The sequence below is a fragment of the Manduca sexta genome, chromosome 2 (genome assembly GCF_014839805.1).
Source record: "Manduca sexta isolate Smith_Timp_Sample1 chromosome 2, JHU_Msex_v1.0, whole genome shotgun sequence".
Taxonomy (NCBI): domain Eukaryota; kingdom Metazoa; phylum Arthropoda; class Insecta; order Lepidoptera; family Sphingidae; genus Manduca; species Manduca sexta.
This window is the reverse complement of record NC_051116.1, coordinates 5,134,680-5,156,285: the sequence shown is the minus strand read 5'-3', so window position 1 is coordinate 5,156,285 and position 21,606 is coordinate 5,134,680. Positions and strand designations below refer to the sequence as shown.

Sequence of the window (21,606 nt, the reverse complement as noted above, 5' to 3'; positions counted from 1 at the left end):
ACTCTGCAGACAACGCCATGTCTAACGGGCATATAATTAAACGTAAACATAAGAGGCATTAATCCAAGACTTAACTTTCCAAAATCTAATATTACCTGATCCATGGTCGCCCTACAAAATGGGTCAGCATCGAAAATTGCTATGAATTTAAATATAATTTTTATTAATTAATATATCCATAATTATAGGGATCTTTCAGCACGTTAATAACCAGGTTATTCGTCTCCAAACCCCATATATCTCTTGACAGTGGTTCTTCCTTTCTCGCTTGGTAATAGCATTTTAATACTTTCAAACGCATATCACCCTTCCCCGGTTTCTCTAAATATTCCACCATTCTTCTCAAATCATCTTTCACCTGTCTCTGTCTTTTAATCCTTTGCACTTCATCATACAAAAAATTCGTTGTCATTTGATGATCTTTAATGAACTCTGTTATCTCTTTCACCTTTCTTTCTTGTTGTGTTTTCAGAAGCTCAGCCTGCTTCCTTTCTTCTCTATCTTTTTTTAAATCTCTAAATCTTCTTTGTACTGGCTTTAGATTTTTATCGAAAATCAAATAATATGCACCATTATGATTTTGATCAACTTGATCTATTTTGTTGTAATCATTGTCATCATCTTTCTTAACAATAATGAAGTATTTGCTATTTAGGCCATTTCTTGAATTCACATCATTTACAAAATCTTTTGTAAGCATACTCTTCAAATAAGTTATTTGTAGCAATACCTAAAAATATAATTTGACCATGAATTAATTTACTAAAAGATGCATTATTGTTTATTTTTTAAATTCCTTATATTATAAACTTACAGCAAAAACAATCTTGAATACATTCATACTGTAAATATCTTAAAATCATTTTAGTTTTACTGTTGTGCTAATAAAAAAGTTATTGGTATTGTGAAAGTTCAGTTGATAAAGATTGAAATAAATAGAAAGGCAATAATGTTTACAAACATTGCTGAAAAGATTAAATATTGCGATAAGAAATCTTTTTGCTCTGTATACATTTTAGGATAAACTATTTTCATAAATTATAAAAAATAGAAAGAACATATTCTGTAGAACATTATCATACAAATTGGCATACATATTACTTATACATATCTGAAGAAAATGTGGAATAAAACTTATTTGTTATTGTTAAATATTTTCTTATTTTTAGAGCAGGTATACTTGCAATGAGTTACCATGGGTGCCTTTGGCCATTATAGCTTTAAATAACAGAGCAATCTAACACGGGACCATTATAAATCATTTAAAACTGTTATTTCAGATACATTCCTGGTACGAGGTGTCACCACAATTCAGATTTATCAATTACCAACCCCTAGTCCTACAGATACCTAAAAGATCTTCCCATAAGACAACAAGGCATCTACCAAGAAGATTATAATACAGCATAGCACAATCCATTACTGTCTTTGGCTTTTGGTTGAGTAGTTAGTATGCACTTCTTTCAATATCAATGCTGATATGTAAAATGGTAGTGAAAAGTTACAATATAATCCAATCCAATATTTCCTTTCTTATGTTCTATTATTTTTTATTTTTATTTACTATTTATATTAATATAGCACCATAACAGTTTTAGTAATTGAGTAATGTTATACGGAGAATGTAGGTAAGTATAAATTTTAGCAATTAGTTTCAATACTCCTATGAGCCACATCTGAGAATTCCCACAGATTGCATACAAATATATCCAAGTTCTGGGATATAGTAAAATAAAATTAAAAAAAACATTGAAATAATCTCAAATGCCAGTATGTCTGGCTTATAATTGAGATTTCTGTTACCTTACCAAAATAAATGCAGGAGTTTTGATGTTTCTTTTGTTAGAAATAAATGCTTAATATTGGATTTATTTATAACTGAAAGCACAAATAAGGCTGCATCCTAAATTAATATATTTGTGCCGGCACAATTATTATACACCGCCATCACGTTAATATCACTGGAACTGTGAGATGAATATTGATAATTAGGAAATAATATCCAATAATTACACTAGATGGCGACAGTCGATTCAGAATTGCGGTAGCAGAATTGACAACATTTCAAAATGTAAACGTGCCTAAAACAAAAATACCGTTTCTTAATTTTTCTACTCTGAGTTCGATTATGAATTTTTTATATTTTTTTTAATTTCGGAGAAAAAATTAAAAACCGAAAAATGCTTGATGACGTCACATATACGGTTGAATGAAATAGTTCCTTGGTCCACCTTATTATTTATTTTAAAAAACTAAGACACCGTGATTTGTCAATGTCAAATGTCAATGTTACAATAGATACGTCACAACTGTCACTTTCAACGAGAGAGACAGAAACAAAAAAACTGTCACTTCATTTTTTTTTACTGCAAAGCAAAGGTCATTGCGTTTTGAGCCGTATATGTGACGTCATTTGGAGCTTACGTCGTTTTAGAATAAAATAAAATTCAAAGTGAAAATCATGAATGAAAATATCTGCATTTCGAAAAAAGAAAAAATATGGGTCTTTAGATCTAGTTTCATAAAATATAAACATTTTGGTATGTTGAAAAAATGAAATGTTGTCAATTTGCGCGTCGCGCAGTATATATGCCATCTCCGAATAAAAACCGCCGGATGGGTCGTGGCCGGGTTGGCGCAACTTCTGCCTAACTGGAGATCTTACTCTTTCATAGAGGATGCAACCATCTGATCCTCTTCAGCAACGGCAACCCACATGCAACTACATATTAGTTTTAACTATTTTATCCCTAATCATTTTGCCTTGGCTTTATATAAAGGATTTTATATTAAGCCACAAGCAAATCATAAAAATAAATAAAAACAATTACATCTTACCAAAACATAACTGGTAGAGCACAATTTACAATGATTCCGAACCCCATTCACCGAACTGTACATCTTTTAAGTCTTCTACCTTCATCCTTTTGATACTTGGAGGTAGATCAACAAATGTATCAAGCAATACATTATAAGTCCAAGGCAGGACATGTGTAACACCATTGTCATCAATAATTGTTGTGTCTTTTTGTGGTTCGTCTTCAATCGATTTCTGAATTTGTAACCGCTGATATATATCTTGAAAACTTGGCTGTGCGTTTTTAGATTCAATATCCTTTTTAAATGACACTGGAATTGTAAATAAGTCAATAAAAAAAGGTTTTATTGTAACATATGGTGCGTGATAACAAAAATGCAGGTTATAATATATTATATTTTAATTAGGGTGGCATTGCAAGCCTACAATGTGACAATTGTGTAAATATTATCATGATGTTGAAAAACTAATACATTCTTAATACTGAAATTGACATTTTACACAAAAATCCTTAAATATTATAAAACAAAGTCCTCTGCTGCATCTGTTTATCTAAACACATTCAATTCAAAAACTATCAAACGGATTTCCATGAATTTTCATATGGAGATAGTATGAGACTATAGTAACTAAATTCAAAGTCAATCATACTGTTTACCTGATAGGAAGCAATAGGACCACCTTTAAAAAGTAGCAACACCATGCAAACTTTTAATTATGGAGTATTGCGTGGCATTCTACTGTGATCATCACCAGAGACATAAGATGTTTGATATATATTTTTTTTTATTGCTGTGACTGAGGGGACAAGCTTGCCATTGGTTAGCAATATGTCCGCCCATAAACAGTAGAAACACCATCCAACACCTTGAATTACAAAGTATTGTTTGATATTCCACTGCGCTTGCCATTCTGTGACTTGAGATGTTAAATCTTATTATTTCCAGTAATTACACAGGCTATGGTGTCCTTCAAACTGGATGCTTGTCGACAGAAATAGACATTGCGGTGGTACCTACCCAGGCCAACTGTCAAATATTATTAGACCTACCACAAGTGGTAGTAGTATGAAACAGTTCTTACCATATGCCCTCATGGAATTTATTTCTTCTGTAGAGTAATGTGTATAGCGACAAATTAATCCATATTTACATTTTCCCAAAGGATGTTTAACGCATGGCTTCTTTTTACTTTCTTGGGCTAAAATTTCTTCAGGGCCTGGAATACATATAAATGTTACATAAATGGATGGTTTCCTATACTTATATAATATCAGTCATGTCTTATGTTATGCTATGTCCCACTACTGAGCATAGGCCTACACTACTTTAGGATATGGCTCTCGGTCTCACATTGGCCTAGTGCGGGTTAGCAGAATTCATACCAATACTCAATATCTTAAGTAGTAAATATTCTATGTTGTAAAAAGCATGTGCCTTATAGCAATGAAATTTTGGTAACCATTAATTAATTGCAAATGGAATATGAGTATTCGGACCTACTGATTACATTTAATTTATGTAGCATAGATGCAAATAATAATTGTCTCAACATTGTAGAAAATAATAAAAAATGTAAACATACTTTTGAATTGTTGATAATGTTCTAGCAATAATTTTTGATGCACCATACCCTTGTTATGGGTTTTTATTGTTGACAACGTATTCATTATGGTTTTATCGCAATAATCACAGTAATATTTTTTGCCCATTTTGAATGAATTTTGTATTTTAAATATCCTTTTCGAGTTGTAAAAATGAATTCGAATTTTCCTATATTATAAAGTACTCTGTGCTTCGAATTGCGCACTGTCAGTTTATATTGACAAGCAGTTGAAGGCGACAGCTGTAACCATAAGAGAAAGATAGCTAATAATTTTTCGGTGTGAAAAAAGGGATGGATATAATGTTAGATATAAAGTTACTAAATGATTGTAATATTATGTTCTTGGAACAAGTCTCCAAACAAGTCTCTTTAATTTGAAACATGTAGGTATGAAATTATTGAATTATTTTTTATTATAACCACTGTAGATTTTGCTGTAGTTGTCCCAGGATCCTTACTGATATACTGGGTTGCGTTTTGATAACACTCTCGTATAGGTGCTCAGGCTCACTTACTGCAGCGGCCCGGAACAAGGAACTGGGACAGCAGAAACATAAGGAAGATAAGAAAGACAGTAGCGGTTTTGCTAATAGACTCTAAGGTGCACTCGGTTAAGTTCGGAATTTTTATTGAAACTACTTTAAATTATGATAATTTTATCATTTTCCTACCTACTCCTTGTATCTAAGCTTAACAATACCTACCTAAGTTATAATATCTTTACAGGAATTAATAACCCTGCAAAAATCGGATTTTCAAATTTCATAACGTCCACAGAACTAAATAGAAGTCTAAATCTTTGGTAAGAAGTACGAAATTAGTTTTGTTTTGTACGTTATACCTAACCCCTCATCAGAACTTAGCCGAATGCATCGTATAAGCCGTGGCCTAAGGCGGCAGCTACTTAGGAGGCGGCACAACGGCAATCGAGGGAATTTTGTGCTTTTGCAAAAATGTTTAAATCCGGCACAGAAGAAAAGTTCTTAGGATGAAGGAACAAGAATAGAAATGGATCATTTACGCAAGCCTTTTGAAGAAAGAATAAATTTTTGGGAGAAAAACATTGCAAAGGCAGGATAGTCTCCTCACTGAAATAAAAAAAAAACTAAATTCTTAATTAATTTTAATCTCGCCTTTTAACATTGAATGTCATTAATTTAATTTCACAAAACATTATTTTTATTACCTTCTTCCTTTTGGTTACAATATATACCTACCTACCTAAGCCATATTTTATAAATGGCCATGTTCCGCGACGAATACCCAATAATATCATCATCAGCAACAAAAGTTATATATTTTACCCCAATTAATCATTCTAGGAATTTTATCTAACTGTTGTCCTTTCGGAAGGACGATGGTAACAAGTGGATTAATTTTTATCTCAGCTGACCGGCGAAATCTTCCAGGAAGGTTCATAGGATAATTCTCAAGATAAGCAACTGGTTCATTGGGAGTCAAAGCTGAGTTTGTAGCCTCTACCAATTTCTTCAATACATCTAAGCCAGATCCCGCTTGATAGTCAGTTTCCACCATTCTCGTTAAAGGCGTCTGGTAAGGATACGAATTGATGTTCACGAATGGTAAATTTTCCTTTTCAATTATAGGTGAATTAAGGAAGGGCGTAGGCAATTCTGGATTTGTTTGAAGCAGAGGATGCTGAACGGTATATAGCGGTTGGAGCAATCCAGGTCTTGACATTGTGGGGAAGTAAGAGTTCAGGAATCCGCTCCTTGAAGGATCTGGAAATAATGTATTGTCATCTGATATTGTAGCATTGAATATCGAAGATAAAAGTGAAGGTCCCAAATTCATCAATGGATAACGGAAATTATTGTGAAGGATTAAAATCTGATGAGATTATGAGAGGCAATTTATGCCCGTAATTGATTTAATACATGGAAATGTAATAATGAGTGCATAAAATATTATATTAGTTTTATATCTAGTCATAATATTTTATTTTCATCTAAAATTATTTTGAAATCTACTTCAACAAAGCTACAAAGTTTAAAGGATAGATTGACCAGGAAATGAAAAAATCTCGCTACGTTGTGATAAAATATTGAAATAATTTATTGTACTGACATTGTTAACTTAAAAAAGGTTTCTTAAAGTAGGTTTTTATCTCCCTACTGCGGTTATACTTATGTGAGTAAACCCACCCGTTATTGATCTGCAAACTTTATTCCCAGCGCTACACGGTTGATGGTTTGTGTTTTGGATAACTGCAATTAATTAATTATTTTATTATACTTAATAAAGTTTATACAAGAGTGAAGACTTCCACGTCGCAACAGATTACCTCTGCTGTCTTCTTACGCGAGAGTAAACGCTTATGGGTTGTAGTCTTCTCTACGCAAATAATAATCTTAATAATATAATAATAATAATATCAGCCCTGTATTATATACTTGCCCACTGCTGAGCACGGGCCTCCTCTACTACTGAGAGGGATTAGGCCTTAGTCCACCACGCTGGCCTAGTGCGGATTGGTAGACTTCACACACCTTCGAAATTCCTGTAGAGAATTTCTCAGATGTGCAGGTTTCCTCACGATGTTTTCCTTCACCGTTCACCGTTCAATAATAATCTTATGATTTCAATATTATGCCACTATCAGAAATTATATACTGGTTTTAAATTCCTAAGACTATAAACAGTATTATAATAATTCTAATTTTATTCCTTACTACCAAGTCTTGGGTCTTCGAAACGCCTAACATCACGTACAGGTGACTTAAAATCCTCTTGCATCGCATCTTCAGTAGCCGATCTGCCTTTAGTATCTAATATAACGTGATGTGTCATCATATCACTTTTAGTTGAATCAATGTTTTCATCTTTATCATTCCTATTATCTCCATTTGCATTTGCAGATCTTTCTTCGTCGTCAGTATTTTTTTCTTCTAAATAAGAATTTCTGTCTTCGTTAATTTGCTCGTCTTGATTGTCTGCAAAGCGTTTTGAATGTTCATTATCCATTTCATCATATTCTATTGATCCATAATCATCTGATGGACCTAAACTGGTATCGGCCGATCGTTTACCGTTTAGTTGGCGAATATTAGCAGCGGGTAAAATGTGTGGTTCTATTTTTTCTTCCGAATCAGTGTGTTTATTTTCCTGAAACCATAGAATGCTTATTAATTTTAATACTTGAGTTTTTTGTGGCTTTGAAGGAGTATTTTAGCAAATGAATCCACGTTCAAAAATGTTTTTTCTAGTGGTCTAGTTTTTCTCATTATATATGATTTAATACGAATTATAATTTTCAATACAATTCTTTCTATTGGGTAGCGAATATAATTAGCGGTGTAATTACTGATGTTACGTTGTGATTTAAATAATATTATCTAAAATAATGGACTTTAAATTATTAAATCAATAAAATATCAACACCAATAACTAAATGTTTTAATTTTTTTTAATAGCCACAAAGCCACATTAGTAGTATATTACAACAAAGTGCAACACAAATTTCCAATTACGCTCACACGTTCCGCTTTGACAATATTTACGGCAATTATAATAACAATGGTTTTAATACTGAACATTGTTGTATGTTAACACATCCAAATAACTACGTCGACTAATGTACGATTTACCTTTATTGTGTTAATAACAATCGATTACACATTTAATCCGTGAACGTTTAATATGTTTACTTTCTCATTTATTTTTACTGCTGATTAATTCTCACGCTATTTAACTTCATTGACGGCGTAGAATGTGGAGTAATGGAGTCTTAATTTCAGGGTCGAAATCGGATTTGTTATGCTTATAGCTGGAAACATAGGAACGTTTGTATTTTCTTTATACGAGAATGAGACGAAACTTGTCACTTGTCTGATACAAATGTCTTGGCTGCCCGTAAACGATAACAAAATTAGTATTTTCAACTCCTTAAGTAAGTAGTAAAGAAACGTAGACTAGTGTTTCCAGAGACTCGGCGACCGTCTTTTGGTATCTTAAATGCATGTCTCTGCTGATACTGGCTTACAAGAGTACGCTTTATAGGAAAAGTCCCTCTTAACCACATAAACATAGGATTATAATGGCTAGTTTCCCTCGAACTGAAGATAAAACTTTCATAAATCTAGTATGTAGGTATATAAACTTTTTTAAACCGGCACCATATTGTTAGCATAATTCTACTTACGAACACACATCACGACTTTTCCGTGAAAGGATAGGTAGAGGTGTAACTAGGACACCGATTCTCTCGGTGTATTCTGTCTCATAAGGGGCGAGTCTACCATATCTGGCACAAATTCAAGTCCCCAAGTTGATATTGAAAAGAAAAACCCAATATAACTTTGCTCGACCTGGGATTCGAACCCGAGACCTTAGAACGGAAATCGTACCACATACAACTATGCCACCATGACAGCGCTGTCAGTACATGGCGGTAAGACTAGAAATTGCTGTGGTACAGGTACTCAGAGAAACCCTAAAATCTAACCATTAATAATTTTACGTCGTTTTTCTTATTGCTTTGAATGAAGAGACGAGCTTACCGCTCGCCTGATGATAAGCGATACGACCGCTCATAAACAGCAGATACACCATCCAACACCTTGAATTACAAAATATTGTTTGGTATTCCGCAGCGCTCGCCATCTGGAATGAGATGTCAAGTCATATTATGTCCAGTAGTTACACTGGCTACAATGTCCTTCATACCGGAACACAAGAGTGACTACACACAACTGTTTGGCGGCAGAAATACATTACGGTGGTACCTATCTAGGCGGACTCTCACATATGAGAGACCAACCACCGGTTATATCAAAAATGCCCCTATTATTTTCTAAGTACACGCCTGCACTTTAGATTATTACATACTAATTGCATATGAATACTTCTTTTAAACTATTCTAGTACTTTGTCATATCTCAAGATACACATTGTAAGAAACATCACGAATATATCATTAAAAGGTACCTCTGTGATGACGAAGGGAAACACTGATTCAGAAGTGGGTATATAAGTTTATACTTACATTATTTTTATTAGAAAATCTACAAATTAAGTCTATATTATACAATACGTTTGATGTTAAATTTTGTTGTGTAATTATAGATTTAGTAGGTAAATTCGTTTCTGTAATGTTTGAAACTTCAAGGCTTGAGAAGGTAAGTCACACGACTCGACATTAGCAATCTTACTTATAAAAATATCGCAAAGCCATGCTCAGTTAAAACAAAAATTTATCAGGTATAAGTCAAAACCCGACATCTTGCCTCTTAATAAGGTTTAAACTAGGAAACCGGTGATGTTTTTGACAGCTATTTAAGCGATTCTCAAGCACCTATTAATGCTAAAACAAGTTTATAAGTAAGACTGCAGATGGAGTAGGAACAAGAGGAACTGATAGTGATATAACATTATTTTTTTTGGTAAATTAGTAAGTTTTGTAAACAGCTCTTTGAGCTAGCTTAGGATTTTATCATTATCGTATCAACCCGAGATGTTGTGGCATTCAAACTACTATATTATACTATAATTGCTATTTACATAAAATGTTTTTGAAGGTTTGATAATACTATTCATATTTGGATCCTGATTTTCTTAAAACTCATCCCAACGGGTCTTTTGTATGTGATAATCTTTTGGCAGCTTCTCCACGCTTGATAAACGAAACTCCAAGTTTGAACCAGAGAGCAATGACATTTTTATCTAAAAAAGAAATCCTTTCTTTAGAAGTTTAAAAAAATGTGACAGAAGTTTTGAATTGACATATGAATGCGTATTTCTGAGGATCATTTTTATTAATTTGTGATATTGTGTCGTGTTTTATTGTGATGATTTTAATGTAATTTATTATGGTAAGTAATCAAGTATTTTTAAATTAATCTACTTATTTTCTGCTTTATCTTGCGTAGTTTCGGATTCAATTAGACATCTAACATTTTGTAATTATTAGTTCGGCAAGTATCTCTTTAATTAAATAGAAGAAAGGGCTCAGTCTGTCATTTTTTATGGATTTGAATGACAAGATGAGTAGCATGCTCGGCTGGTGGTAACCAATATGACTGCTCATAAAAAATAGCAACACCATCGGGAACTACAAGTTACAAAGTATTGAATGGCATGCGCCTGCGCTGGTTACGCGGAGATATAAGATATTAGTGGTCATTACGCTGGCTATAATGTCCATAAAACCAGCATACAAGACCGCATGCGCATGCTTGGCGGGAGAAATGGGCATTTTGGTAGTACCTTCTCAGGCAGATCTTCGCATATAAGACATCCACCATCAGTATAATGTATATGTCCTGTACAGGCGACTCCCAAACCCTCAACGGGCGGTCCGGGGAACTTCACAGTAATTGCGCAATCAGAAGAAGAGGAAGAGGCTTTTAACTATGTCCAGTTTAGGCATGGCGTTAAGTTTACTTCGTAAGTCTGTTTGATATACCCAGTCTGTATACGCCTTTATCCGTGAACATGTAGGCAGATGTAACTAGACCACTAATTTTTGCCGGTACATTCCGTCCCATGATATCGCCATATCGAGCACAAATCTCAGATTACCGACTGACACTGCGCAGCAAACCCAATATCACTTTGCTCGATCCGAAGTTAGAACCAGGGACATCGGAACAGTGTCGTACTGCGGACGCAATAACGACGCCACCGATGCTGTAACATTTAATATTACACATACGAAATTTAGAAACTGATAATTCCCAGTATCTTAAACTATCTCCGTGCCAAATATCATAAAAATCCGTTCAGTAGATTTTGAGAAAATAACATAGAAAGACAAAAATGGGGAGTTTTTATTAGAATATGTATAGTAAATAGAACTTTAAACAAGAAAACTCTGCATGGCAATATCGACTTCGTATCCCCCTGACACATGAGATGTTAAGGTTCATAATTCCCAGTAATTTGATTACGTATAATGCCATTTTTTATTCGACCATGGCTAAGTTACTCCACTTGAGGGGAAGGCGAGTTTTTTTTTATTGCTTTGAATGACGAGATAAGCTTGCCGTTTGCCTGATGGTGAGCGATACGACCGCTCATAAACAATAGAAACACCATCCAACACCTTGAATTACAAAGTATCGTTTGTTATTCCATTGCGTGCGCCATCCTGAGAATTGAGACATGAGATGTTAAGTCTTATTATGTCCAGTAGTTACACTGACTCAGTGTCCTTTAAACTGGAACAGAACAGTCACTTCACTCTCTTGCTTGGCGGCAGAAATAGACATTGCGGTGGTAGGTTCCTACCCAGGCGGACTCTCATATATGAGAGACTTACCACCCTTCAAGTGGCGTCCAGATAGACTGTGGCTTATTACTCGTCAGTCGGCGTAATTATGCCGGCCTGTTCTTTGTTTTGCAGGGTGACAGGATCAGTTGCGCATATAGTGAAGGGTGCGCTCGGAGGCGGTATACTGAGCGGTCATGTTGCCTACATGAAAGCCGGCGTCAAGGTCGCGGTGCCACTGAACGTCCTATTTGGATTTTATATGGGCTACTGTTTACATGTAAGTAATATCACGCACACACTGACGCCTTTTATCCTCAATGAGGTAGGCAAATGCGCAACTAACTCATTTTTAGCTGTGTTTATTACTCACCATGATAGGGGTCGAGCCTATCGCCGTAGGGATCAAATTCCTGACTCCAGATAATGAACAGAAGAACCCAATATCACTTTGCCCTGGAATTGGAACCCGGTTCTCCATAGCAGTGGTCGTACTCTGCACGCTATATAACTACGCCATAGGGGTAGTACAGTGTTTTTATATTTATTGGTTGAAAAATCAAATAAAATAGTATTTAGTACTTATAACGAAAACTTAACTCATTTACAGAAAGGGCAACAATTTTAATCAAATTAGCTAACAAATAAGCAAAAGAGCGAGAACATAAAAATACAGGTAGCGAAATGAAGCGATTGTGAACGTCCGTCCAATCCAAAGCAAAATGTAAGCAAAAGTGTGTGGCCGACGCAGTGGTCCGCACGCTGGCCGGCTCAGTTTCGCGCCCTTTTTCGTTATCTTTTTTTTTCGCACGACTGACCATGTCAACCATGCCATTCTGACGTTGCAGTGAAGCAACGCCTACCGGTCATCTATTATTTTGCTAATTATATATTGTTTATAGTTGCTGGTACAATCAGCCCAGACTCTGTATAAGAGGACAAGAATACCATCCATGTCGTACGCGGACGTTGGGGAAGCTGCCTTGGCCTGTTGTCCTAACCGAAGGCTTGCAAGGTTCGCCAAAGTGTTCAGGTGATTTGTTGCATTGGAATAGCCCCTATTACCATTAGAAAGAAAGGGTTCCCTTTCTCTTAATTTTATCTGTGATGCTTTATAACTAGCTTATCTAGTTGTAAACGTCCCTATCCTTGAGGTTAAAATGCCTCCTTGTATTATTTTGTCACCCGCATTACTATGGAGGGAAGTGGACAGTTAATATTTCCAACTCCTCCCTATCTTTTTATTTGATTAATTTCGTTACGGGATAATGACAAATTAGTGTTCCTTGAAACTCGACGAGCTTCACCGCTCGGTGTCACACAATGCCACTGCTGATCCTGGCTTACAGGAGTTGTAGTGGTGGGTGTGAGGGCGGGAAAGTCTCATTACCATTAGAACTTCCGTTCAAGACAGATTAGTCCTTAGAATTCGCTGATCTTCTGCGCTCGGTGTCATAAAATCCGTGCCACTGCCGATCTTGGCTTTGAGGAATTGCAATGAGTGTGTTAGAGTATACTACCCCAATGACCTAGTGAGGTTTGCCGGAGTCCGATGGATGAGAGCGACCCAGAACGGGACCCTGTGGCGCTCAATGGGGGAGGCCTATGTCCAGCAGAGGACGATTCCCGGCTGAAATGATGATGATGATACTAGTGATGGGGAGGGTGGCTTGCCAGTAATAATTTCGTGATCTGCTCTTCTTTTATTTGAAACAAAACTGAGTTGTATGTTGTATAGTGAAGTACTATTCTCATTCTTGATTCAATGATTTCTTTAAGTCAAACCTAAAGACGTACATACCTACGTACACCGGCATAATTCTATCAATCGTCTACAGGTTCCCTGAAGACTGTTTGCATTTGGAAAATTTGGCTACATTTGTCTTATTATCATTATTTATTACACAGAAATACAAATTTCACAATAATAGCATCTATCAAACTACTTAGGTTTGTACTATAGCTCAGAGTTTACAACAGTATCCATACATAGTTATAGATATTTAGTGTAATATACAGCGACATACGACATACGTATACAGAGACTGTTATTAGCAATTATTTAAGACAATATAAATCTATATACACTTTTAACATCAAATATACGTAAATTTATTAGAACAATGTTTATATTTTCTATAATAATAAGATAGTAAATATTTTTTTTTACATTTTGAAATATTTTTGATTAAACGTTTCTTCTAAAACTAATCAAAGATGCTGGCAATTACCACGCTGTATAGCAATAGATAATTATTGATTGATAAAAAATTAAATTTTCAACTTACCTTTGTAATTAGATGGTATAGTTTTCTCAATTAAGTCGATAGACAAGTTATTAAAGTGGGGGATATAATTAGCTGCCCTCGCCCGTGTGCATTGTTTGCACTCTGTTTATTGAACCGTTTCGTCACGATTGACATATTTTTCAAGAGGAATTAGATCAACAAATCATCGCGTTCTTGCATGTTGTTATCAATGATTATTTGAATTATATTTATTTATAAAATCTTCATCTCTATTTAGTTTAAAAATAAATCATAATGTAATTAATGGATGACTGGACTATTCCATTTTAAAAAAATTCGTCTTCGTAGCTGGGAATCAGGAAGTTGGGAATGTGATACCCCGGTGCCTCGGAAAGCACGTAAAGCCGTTGGTCTTGCGCCTGATTTTTCTCCAGTCATGTCAGATTGCCATCTCTCCAGACTATGACAGTGAAGGAACAGAGAGTGCACTTGTGTATTGTGCACATACTTGTACGCTATAATATCTTGTGCGTACCTGGCTGATTTCCGTTAAGGTTGGCCACCGTGGCCGAAATTCGACTAGGAAGAGTTCATTCACTAAAAAGCCGGAAACAAATTTTATATCTCCACCATCCTTGTTCCCAGGCACATGATCGACGTCATAATATGCATAGACTTGTTCGGCGCATGCGCATGCTACCATCTTATAATAGGAAAGTCTCTAAAACAGCTGGTAGAGAATACTATCGAAACATCGATGGAACCATTGCATCCAGGTAACTTTATCTCCATTTACAGCAGAAAGTTGAAAACTAGCAATCGACAATAAGCCAATTGCCGGAATAAAGCTAAATTCTCTTAAAAGTAGAGAAGACCCGTGGCCAACAGGGGAACAGAAATGCAAAATCGACAAACTAAACAATCACATCACGCCTTTATCTCTAAAAGCGTAGGCAAACTGCATTCACTTTTCCCATGTGTTCCCATGATGGACAGCCCTATCGCCATATCAGATACAAATTCCAGGGCTGATACTGACCCGAAATACTCACTATCGTCCGGTTTTCAAATTCGGGACTTCAAAGTGGTGTCGTAGCGCGAAGGCAATGCAACTTCCCCACCCAGGCAAACAAGGCTATTGTAAGCATAACCGTGAATGAACCCAGTAAAAACTTTCATAAAGATGATATTCCAATGCCAACACTCATACAAATCCATTACGTTTTCAATGTAAGCCTGTCGGGGTACGTTGAATAATGCATTCGTGCGTGCGATGGATTTGTATTATGTATGTTTGTGCATTATTTATTGCCTTTGAGCTAAGGAATTTCGGGTGCGAAGCTAGGGTCTGGGTATAATATTCGTGTCTCTCTCTAATCGTTCCCTCAATGCTGAGGATCGTGACCCCTGTCACTTGGCCGGCTGATCGCCAGGTATGACGGTCCTCCGCCAGATGCAGTGCCTCCGGTATAGTCATGGCTAGCATCTTGCTTATTTGATCAGCCCAACGAGCACAACTACGGCCACGTGGTCTACTTCCCTCGACCTTTCCTAATAAGATAGATCGTTCCAGGTTGTCAGGGTTTCTCAACGCCACATGACCGAAGAACTGGAGACATCTAAGGATAACGATGGCGGACAGTCGCTCTTTTATTTTCAGTTCCTCCAGTATTGAGCTGTTGGATCGAAACAATATTAGTGTATATTTTGACTAGACTGCCTTGGCGTTGTTGTATTGCGACTGTAGTGCTTAAGTCTCGGGTTTGATCTCCGGGTCAGGCAGTGATATTGGGTGTTTCTACTCAGTGTCAGCTTGGATTCTGGAATTCATGCCCGATATGGCAAAAGACCAAGACGAGATTATTGAAATTAATCATTTAATTATAAAGACTTCCGTTTTGCAGATTTTTTAAATTGAATTAACTTAAAAATTACACTTAATATCAACGCTTTTGAAATATAAATGCTACATAGGAACGTAATCACAAAAAAAGTAAATTAGCAAATGACAATAACTTACAGTTACTTATGTGAAAAAATCATAAATCTACGTAATTACCTACTCCGTCTCTTTTCACAAATCTATAAAGTTGAGTTTTTCTGCCATTACAATTCTTCATTATTTTTCAATGATTCCAAGTCCCACATTCCTGCCATTTTATTATCCAATAAGTTTGAGGTTGGGTGGAATTTGTTCGAAATAAAGAACCAGCGCCCGTACAAAAATCAGTCATATTCTTTCCTTTGTTTTCCAATCGTAGTTCACCAACAATTAGACAGTATAGGTGGGAGATTTAAAAAAAACATATCAGGTACTTTAAAACAGCACGTTCTAATGACTCAAGACCAACGTAATTGCGGTTTTAATAATAAGTGATAATAAAAAAAAACATTTTCAGGTTATCCTAGTTTGAGGGTGTACATGGCATGCATGATAGTACCAATTATATGTATATGTTTAATACTGCATCTGAAGTGGTTGGCGCCATTTTCTCTTGCTGCTAACATGACAATTGGTAAGTATCTGTTGTTGGTCTATTTGCTGGAGGTTGGATATATTTTATATCATATATATGAGTTACCAGCCATAGTGGCCCACTATGTCGCGTTCCGAGGTTAGCCTGTGTTTGTCGCGTTCCAACAGGCCGGCATAATTGTGTCAACTGTCGAGGGGTAATCATCTCTTGTCAATATTAGCACATCAAATGCTTTTGATTCTGAAAAGTGCATAGTGAGATTAAACTGGTAAAGAAATTTAACGTAGCTCACCCCGCAAAAACTAGTAATTATAAAACCCAAAAACTATCAATACTTTCAGTGTTTTGCATCATAATGGCGATTTACTACGCTTTCGAATACAATCCAAATTTTGAGAACTTGGTGGGGCACACTTCGCTTTACCACTACTTGGAATTCGTCGGCATGACTGTCTTCAGCATGTCCTGCGCAGGAGTCGTTATACCTATCGAGAATAATATGAGGGAGCCGAAGAAATTCCCTCTAGCGTTGACCATTGGCAAGTATTACGGTTTGGTTTATTTTTTCTGGTAGGTAATTAATTTGCATTTATAAAATAATAAATAGCCAGATTTTATAATTATAATATTAAAAAAAAATAAGAAATCTATATATATATAAATAAATCCCTATTTCCCTTGGTCACGCCATCACGCGTGAACGGCTGGACCGATTTCATTAATTATTTTGTTGTTGTGTTTGTTATTATCAGGTTCAGTATTCTTATGAAAGAAAACAATTCAAAAAATTACGCGGAAAATTAGAAAATTTAAGAAAACTTAACGAAAATATTATCTTTATGTAACTGTCAATTGTTTGAAATAACTGTCAGCGATTGACAGAATGTGCGCTGCAAATGAATAGTTAAGACGGGACAACGTCGGGTCAACTAGTGTATAATAATTATTGTAAAATGTAGATAACTATTGTAACGTTGTCGTTTCGGAGGACCAACACCTCAGTCGCCCTGTGACCATGAGGGCTGCATGGTTTTGATAGTAATGAACTAAAATGTTGCCTATACTTCACCTATCAATGTAGGCAGATAATATTTTAAGTAGGTCAGTGACTGTTACATTTAAAAACTTGCATATTTTGAAGAACATGGTAGAAATTTTGCTGCAGGGGGTCCACCGAATTCAAAAAAGAATTGAGATTGGTTTATGAGAAAAAAATGTTTAGGAATCTCCTTAGACAATAAACTTCAATTCAATTTTAGCGTACCTATCGAAGATTACGTCACGTATTTACGCGTTTTTATTTTAAAATAATATTGCAAATCAAAAAAGTGGCGATAGCCTAGTTGGGTGTGGAACTGACTACCGAGACGAATGTCCGTAGGTTCAAATCCCAAGGGCACACACCTATGAGTTTTATAAAAAACATTATGTGTGTATTCTTTGTGAATTATCGCTTGCTTTAACGGTGAAGGAAAACATTGTGAGGAAACCTGCATACCTGAGAAGTCCTCCACAGGAATTTTGAGGGTGTGTGAAGTCTAATAAAGATAAGTCTAATGAAGTATAAGTCAATCCGCACTAGGCCAGCGTGGTGGACTAAGACCTTATCCCTCTCAGTAGTAGAGGAGGCCCGTGCCCAGCAGTGGGATAGTATATAATACAGGGCTGATGATGATGATTGCAATTCAGTGGCGAATGGCGAAATATTCTGAAGGGGAACCCGACATAACATATAGGTGCTAATATACATAAGTGCAGTCTGCAAATTAAAATGATAATTACATTCTATATAAGTTACAAAAGGTAAGATAGGAATTGGGTTATATAAACCCTTCGCCATTGCATTGCATACAATAGATAGATAGATAGATAATTCTTTATTGAACACCAACATAAGTAAAAGAAAAAATAAAACCTATAAACAAAATAACTATAACAAGTGCAACAATAGGCGGTCTTATCGCTAAGAGCGATCTCTTCCAGACAACCATAGAGTGAAATTATTTCTACAGAGAAGTTGGAGTGTGGGTTTATAAATAATTAAATAAATAAAAAATCTGTGAAATAAATCTAAAAAATGTGATCTTTCTATCCAAACATTATGAAACATTCAACATCAATAAAAAATGGCTGATTTCTGTAGGCAAGTTGCCACCGCGTAAGCGGATTTGGATAAACAATTTTGCGAAACATCTCCAAATATTGTCGAATCGGATATATTTATTGATTAGCTTTGTGGTAAACTAGGCTGGTGACAGCGCTACGAAAGTAAATCATTTGAGGTATCAATAGAATTTGTTTTTAGAATCCTTAGGGCCGCGTTAATAAATAAATAAAATATTTATTTGGCACCAACTAAATATATACAAATACAAAACATCTAAATTCAGGATATCCATTGTACTGTCGATTGCATCGTGACAAAAATATCGATACCATTGCTTTTACCTTAACTATCGATAGATAATCGATTATGTATCGATAGCAGACTATCGATATGAAACACTACTTTGAGTGACGATTGTATTTTTGTTTGATTTCCATTACTTATATTATTATCTTTACAGGCATGTCACTTATAGTTATCTGCACGTTTTTGGTATCATTCTTCGGCTACGCGGGATTCTTGGAGAAATCCGAAGCACCTATCACCGTGAACTTCCCTATGACTGTGTAAGTATTATGAATCACACGGTTGGTATGAAGATAGTTTAAAACCCTAGGAAGGTTATAGGCTATATATATATATATATATATATATATATATATATATATATATATATATATATATATATATATATATATATATCTCTATCCTATAAATCTTTACGCGGGCGAAGCCGTGAGCAAAACCTAGTAATGTTATATTTTAAACTTAAACTATTTTTGCCATGGTCCCCCCCGTAACCATGGAGGCTGCAAAGTCTTCGAAAAGTCGGGAGAAAACTAAAATATTAAAACCGCGCTAAAATCCGCAAAATAGTTTAATTTTAATGTCTAAAATTCGCGTAAACATAAGAAATGTTATATTTGCAATAATTGATTTTCATTTACCCATGTTTAATTACCAACGTGTTTTTACAGAGTCGCGTTGATCTTCAAGTATGCTGTCATTATAATGATTTATATAACTCATGCTTTGAACTTCTGGCCCCCGTTCAACCTGGTCTTCCACTATTTGAAGAAACGTCACTCTCCAGAGAGGATTGTCTTGTGGGAGCTGTTGTATAGGGCGATATTCGTGATAATTATTGGAATTGTTGCAATCATTTTTCCTAATATCAACGCTTTGATGGGATTCGTAAGTTTCATGTTATTTTCTTTTGTTTTTATTGCAAAATGTAGGTATGTTGTAACTTTGACTTTGCTGACGACTTCATGCCCATGTGACGATGAAGGCGGCAGTCTTCGAAAATTATAATATCGAAGACGGCGTTAAAATTAGTAAAAATAGTTTATTTTAATTGATTGATTTTGTTACGCGCTAAGACTAATTATGCTCTGAATTTTGCCGAGCATCACCGCACGGTGTCATAAAGTGTTAGTCAATCCATTTTATTGGCGGGCAAAAACGCATTATCGGTACCATTACTTGGCGGATGAGTGGAACGGTTTTGTTAGTTTCCCCGGTCATACGGCCCAATGTCGACACTCAGGAGTATAGCATCCGAGCGAGCATTGGACCGAGTCGCTAACCCCTGTACATTCTACACCAGCATACCAACCAAAAACCCGTGGTGGCTTTCCGAGCATTGGACCGAGTCCCTAACCATTGTATATTCTACACCGGCATAATAATCAAAAGCCGCGGTGGCTTTCATCACACACGAGACAGCCCCGGGGTCACTGTCAACTCTCGCTTACTGGAATTGCAGTGCCGGGTGTGGGAGCGAAAGTACGCTTCGTAATTTAAGTTAATTTAGCTGAAGTTGTATTACGGTACAACTGCAGTGCTGAGGTCTCGGGTTCGATACCTGGGTCGGGCAAAGCGATTTTGGGTTTTTCTACTCAGTATCAGACCGAAGTCTAAAATTTGTGCCGGATATGGCGATAGGCTCGTCCCCTATTACATTATCACCAATTGCGTCTATGCCTACCCCTTGAGTGTGCGTGTGTCTTTTTTAACCTAATACGATAAGTTAACCGTTACTTTTGTATTATTTACCTTCCTTATTTCTTTCATTTATTTATTTATTTATTTGAACAGCCAACAAAACATACACCTTACATAGTTTGTTTTTTAACAATTCCATAAGTAATTGCTGCAGTGTTGTTTTATTTACAGGTTTATTTATTAATTATTATTATTAATTCATAAAGCTTTATTCCATTCTTTCAGCTTGGCACCTTCTGTTTGTCAAACATGGCTTTCATTTGGCCAAATGTGATCAATTTGCTGGTCATTTGGGAAAGACCTGGTTTTGGGCAATACTACTGGAAGCTCTGGCGGTCCATCGTATTCATTTTGGTAGGTATATTTATACTCTTCTGCGGGTCCTTAGTCAATATAATGGAGTTGCTGACGGTCTTTTATTAACATTTTGAAATGTTATTTATTTTGAACATGATTTTAATAATGTTTATTATGAATATTGTGTTAGAATTGTTAGTGGATACCTCGTTTGATGTATACTTTGCGTATAATAAATATTTTATGTGATTGACTAAAATTTACTATATTGTACAGACTTTTGTTAAAAGTGGACCTATTTTAATAATTATAATTGTTGGAGTTTTAATAAATTTGTTTGGTATATTTCACGTTCGTTTTATTGACATGCTGTATAATTGAAGCGTTTGCGTCATGCCTAATTTTAATTTATACTCAGGGCCATGTTGATAAATCAGTATCAACTTTGTGTACGATCTCAAGTAGGCGTTTAATATTAACTATTTTGTGAACCAAGCTTAAGCTGCCATTTAAGAGCTTGATCTCAGCTAGGTCAGTGCTGTAAACAAAAACAAGCTTTCAAATTTGTCGTATATTTTGACTTAATATGTCATTCTGTTGCCAAAGGATTCTTGGTTATTTTGGACATATTGCCCGTCAGACAGATAACCTTGACAAGTTATTTGTGGTGGGCAAGAAGGAAAAAGACCTCGCGGCCGAACACCTATCTGTTAGATAGATCAAGTGACTGCCCTCACTGGACTGTCTATTGCGATTGCCTTAAAAGAAGGCGAAAATCGAACAAAATGGAAAGATCTTATATAAACAGCCAGTAAGGA

At 35.6% G+C, this 21,606-nt stretch overlaps 3 protein-coding genes and 1 long non-coding RNA gene across 10 annotated transcripts; 2 read left to right on the top strand and 2 right to left on the bottom strand.

Annotated features, from left to right (window-relative positions):
• Positions 1–142: 142 nt before the first annotated feature.
• On the bottom strand, positions 143–4,657 carry LOC115456364 (zinc finger matrin-type protein 5). Of its 2 annotated transcripts, XM_030185388.2 has the most exons (4): positions 4,403–4,657; positions 3,902–4,036; positions 2,839–3,129; positions 143–730 (listed from the first exon to the last, which is right to left on the bottom strand). In XM_030185388.2, the coding sequence occupies exons 1-3, from the start codon at positions 4,527–4,529 to the stop codon at positions 2,864–2,866; spliced, it is 528 nt and encodes a 175-aa protein (XP_030041248.1). In that variant the 5' UTR covers positions 4,530–4,657; the 3' UTR covers positions 143–730; positions 2,839–2,863. The 2 variants fall into 2 exon arrangements, with proteins under 2 accessions (XP_030041248.1, XP_030041247.1); XM_030185387.2 differs by lacking the exons at positions 2,839–3,129; positions 3,902–4,036; positions 4,403–4,657 and adding an exon at positions 815–2,131.
• A 162-nt stretch (positions 4,658–4,819) lies between these two features.
• On the top strand, positions 4,820–6,373 carry LOC119188818. Its single transcript, XR_005112122.1, has 2 exons — positions 4,820–5,225; positions 6,031–6,373. It is a non-coding gene; the product is annotated as an uncharacterized LOC119188818 (long non-coding RNA).
• LOC115456363 lies at positions 5,551–8,008 on the bottom strand. Of its 5 annotated transcripts, none has more exons than XM_030185385.2 (5): positions 7,915–8,007; positions 7,474–7,549; positions 7,117–7,377; positions 6,589–6,651; positions 5,561–6,165 (listed from the first exon to the last, which is right to left on the bottom strand). In XM_030185385.2, exons 1-5 carry the CDS (start codon positions 7,978–7,980, stop codon positions 5,702–5,704), a joined length of 930 nt encoding a protein of 309 aa, XP_030041245.1. In that variant the 5' UTR covers positions 7,981–8,007; the 3' UTR covers positions 5,561–5,701. The 5 variants fall into 5 exon arrangements, with proteins under 5 accessions (XP_030041243.1, XP_030041241.1, XP_030041245.1 ...); XM_030185386.2 differs by having other exon boundaries at positions 5,566–6,165; positions 7,921–8,008; XM_030185383.2 differs by having other exon boundaries at positions 5,551–6,165; positions 7,120–7,549.
• A 1,251-nt stretch (positions 8,009–9,259) lies between these two features.
• LOC115456361 (proton-coupled amino acid transporter-like protein pathetic) lies at positions 9,260–21,138 on the top strand. 2 transcript variants are annotated; one of them, XM_037437358.1, is made up of 10 exons: positions 9,260–9,561; positions 10,713–10,828; positions 11,787–11,931; positions 12,554–12,684; positions 14,546–14,676; positions 16,300–16,416; positions 16,719–16,916; positions 18,945–19,050; positions 19,462–19,678; positions 20,717–21,138. In XM_037437358.1, exons 1-10 carry the CDS (start codon positions 9,535–9,537, stop codon positions 20,912–20,914), a joined length of 1,386 nt encoding a protein of 461 aa, XP_037293255.1. In that variant the 5' UTR covers positions 9,260–9,534; the 3' UTR covers positions 20,915–21,138. The 2 variants fall into 2 exon arrangements, with proteins under 2 accessions (XP_037293255.1, XP_030041239.1); XM_030185379.2 differs by lacking the exon at positions 9,260–9,561 and adding an exon at positions 9,600–10,254.
• Positions 21,139–21,606: the final 468 nt, after the last annotated feature.

Bases quoted from the DNA above. Each gene is read 5' to 3' on its own strand.
- LOC115456364 (XM_030185387.2), bottom strand. From the start codon at position 841: ATGAATGTATTCAAGATTGTTTTTGCT. The intron at 731-814 runs GTAAGTTTATAA...TTATATTTTTAG, and splicing joins TATTCAAGATTGTTTTTGCT to GTATTGCTACAAATAACTTA.
- LOC115456363 (XM_030185381.2), bottom strand. From the start codon at position 7,980: ATGTTCAGTATTAAAACCATTGTTATTATAATTGCCGTAAATATTGTC. The intron at 7,550-7,914 runs GTAATTGGAAAT...CTATGGTTTCAG, and splicing joins TCAAAGCGGAACGTGTGAGC to GAAAATAAACACACTGATTC. The intron at 6,652-7,116 runs GTAAGGAATAAA...AATTAATTGCAG, and splicing joins CGAAGACCCAAGACTTGGTA to TTATCCAAAACACAAACCAT.
- LOC115456361 (XM_037437358.1), top strand. From the start codon at position 9,535: ATGTTTGAAACTTCAAGGCTTGAGAAG. The intron at 9,562-10,712 runs GTAAGTCACACG...TGTCCTGTACAG, and splicing joins AAACTTCAAGGCTTGAGAAG to GCGACTCCCAAACCCTCAAC. The intron at 10,829-11,786 runs GTAAGTCTGTTT...TTTGTTTTGCAG, and splicing joins CATGGCGTTAAGTTTACTTC to GGTGACAGGATCAGTTGCGC.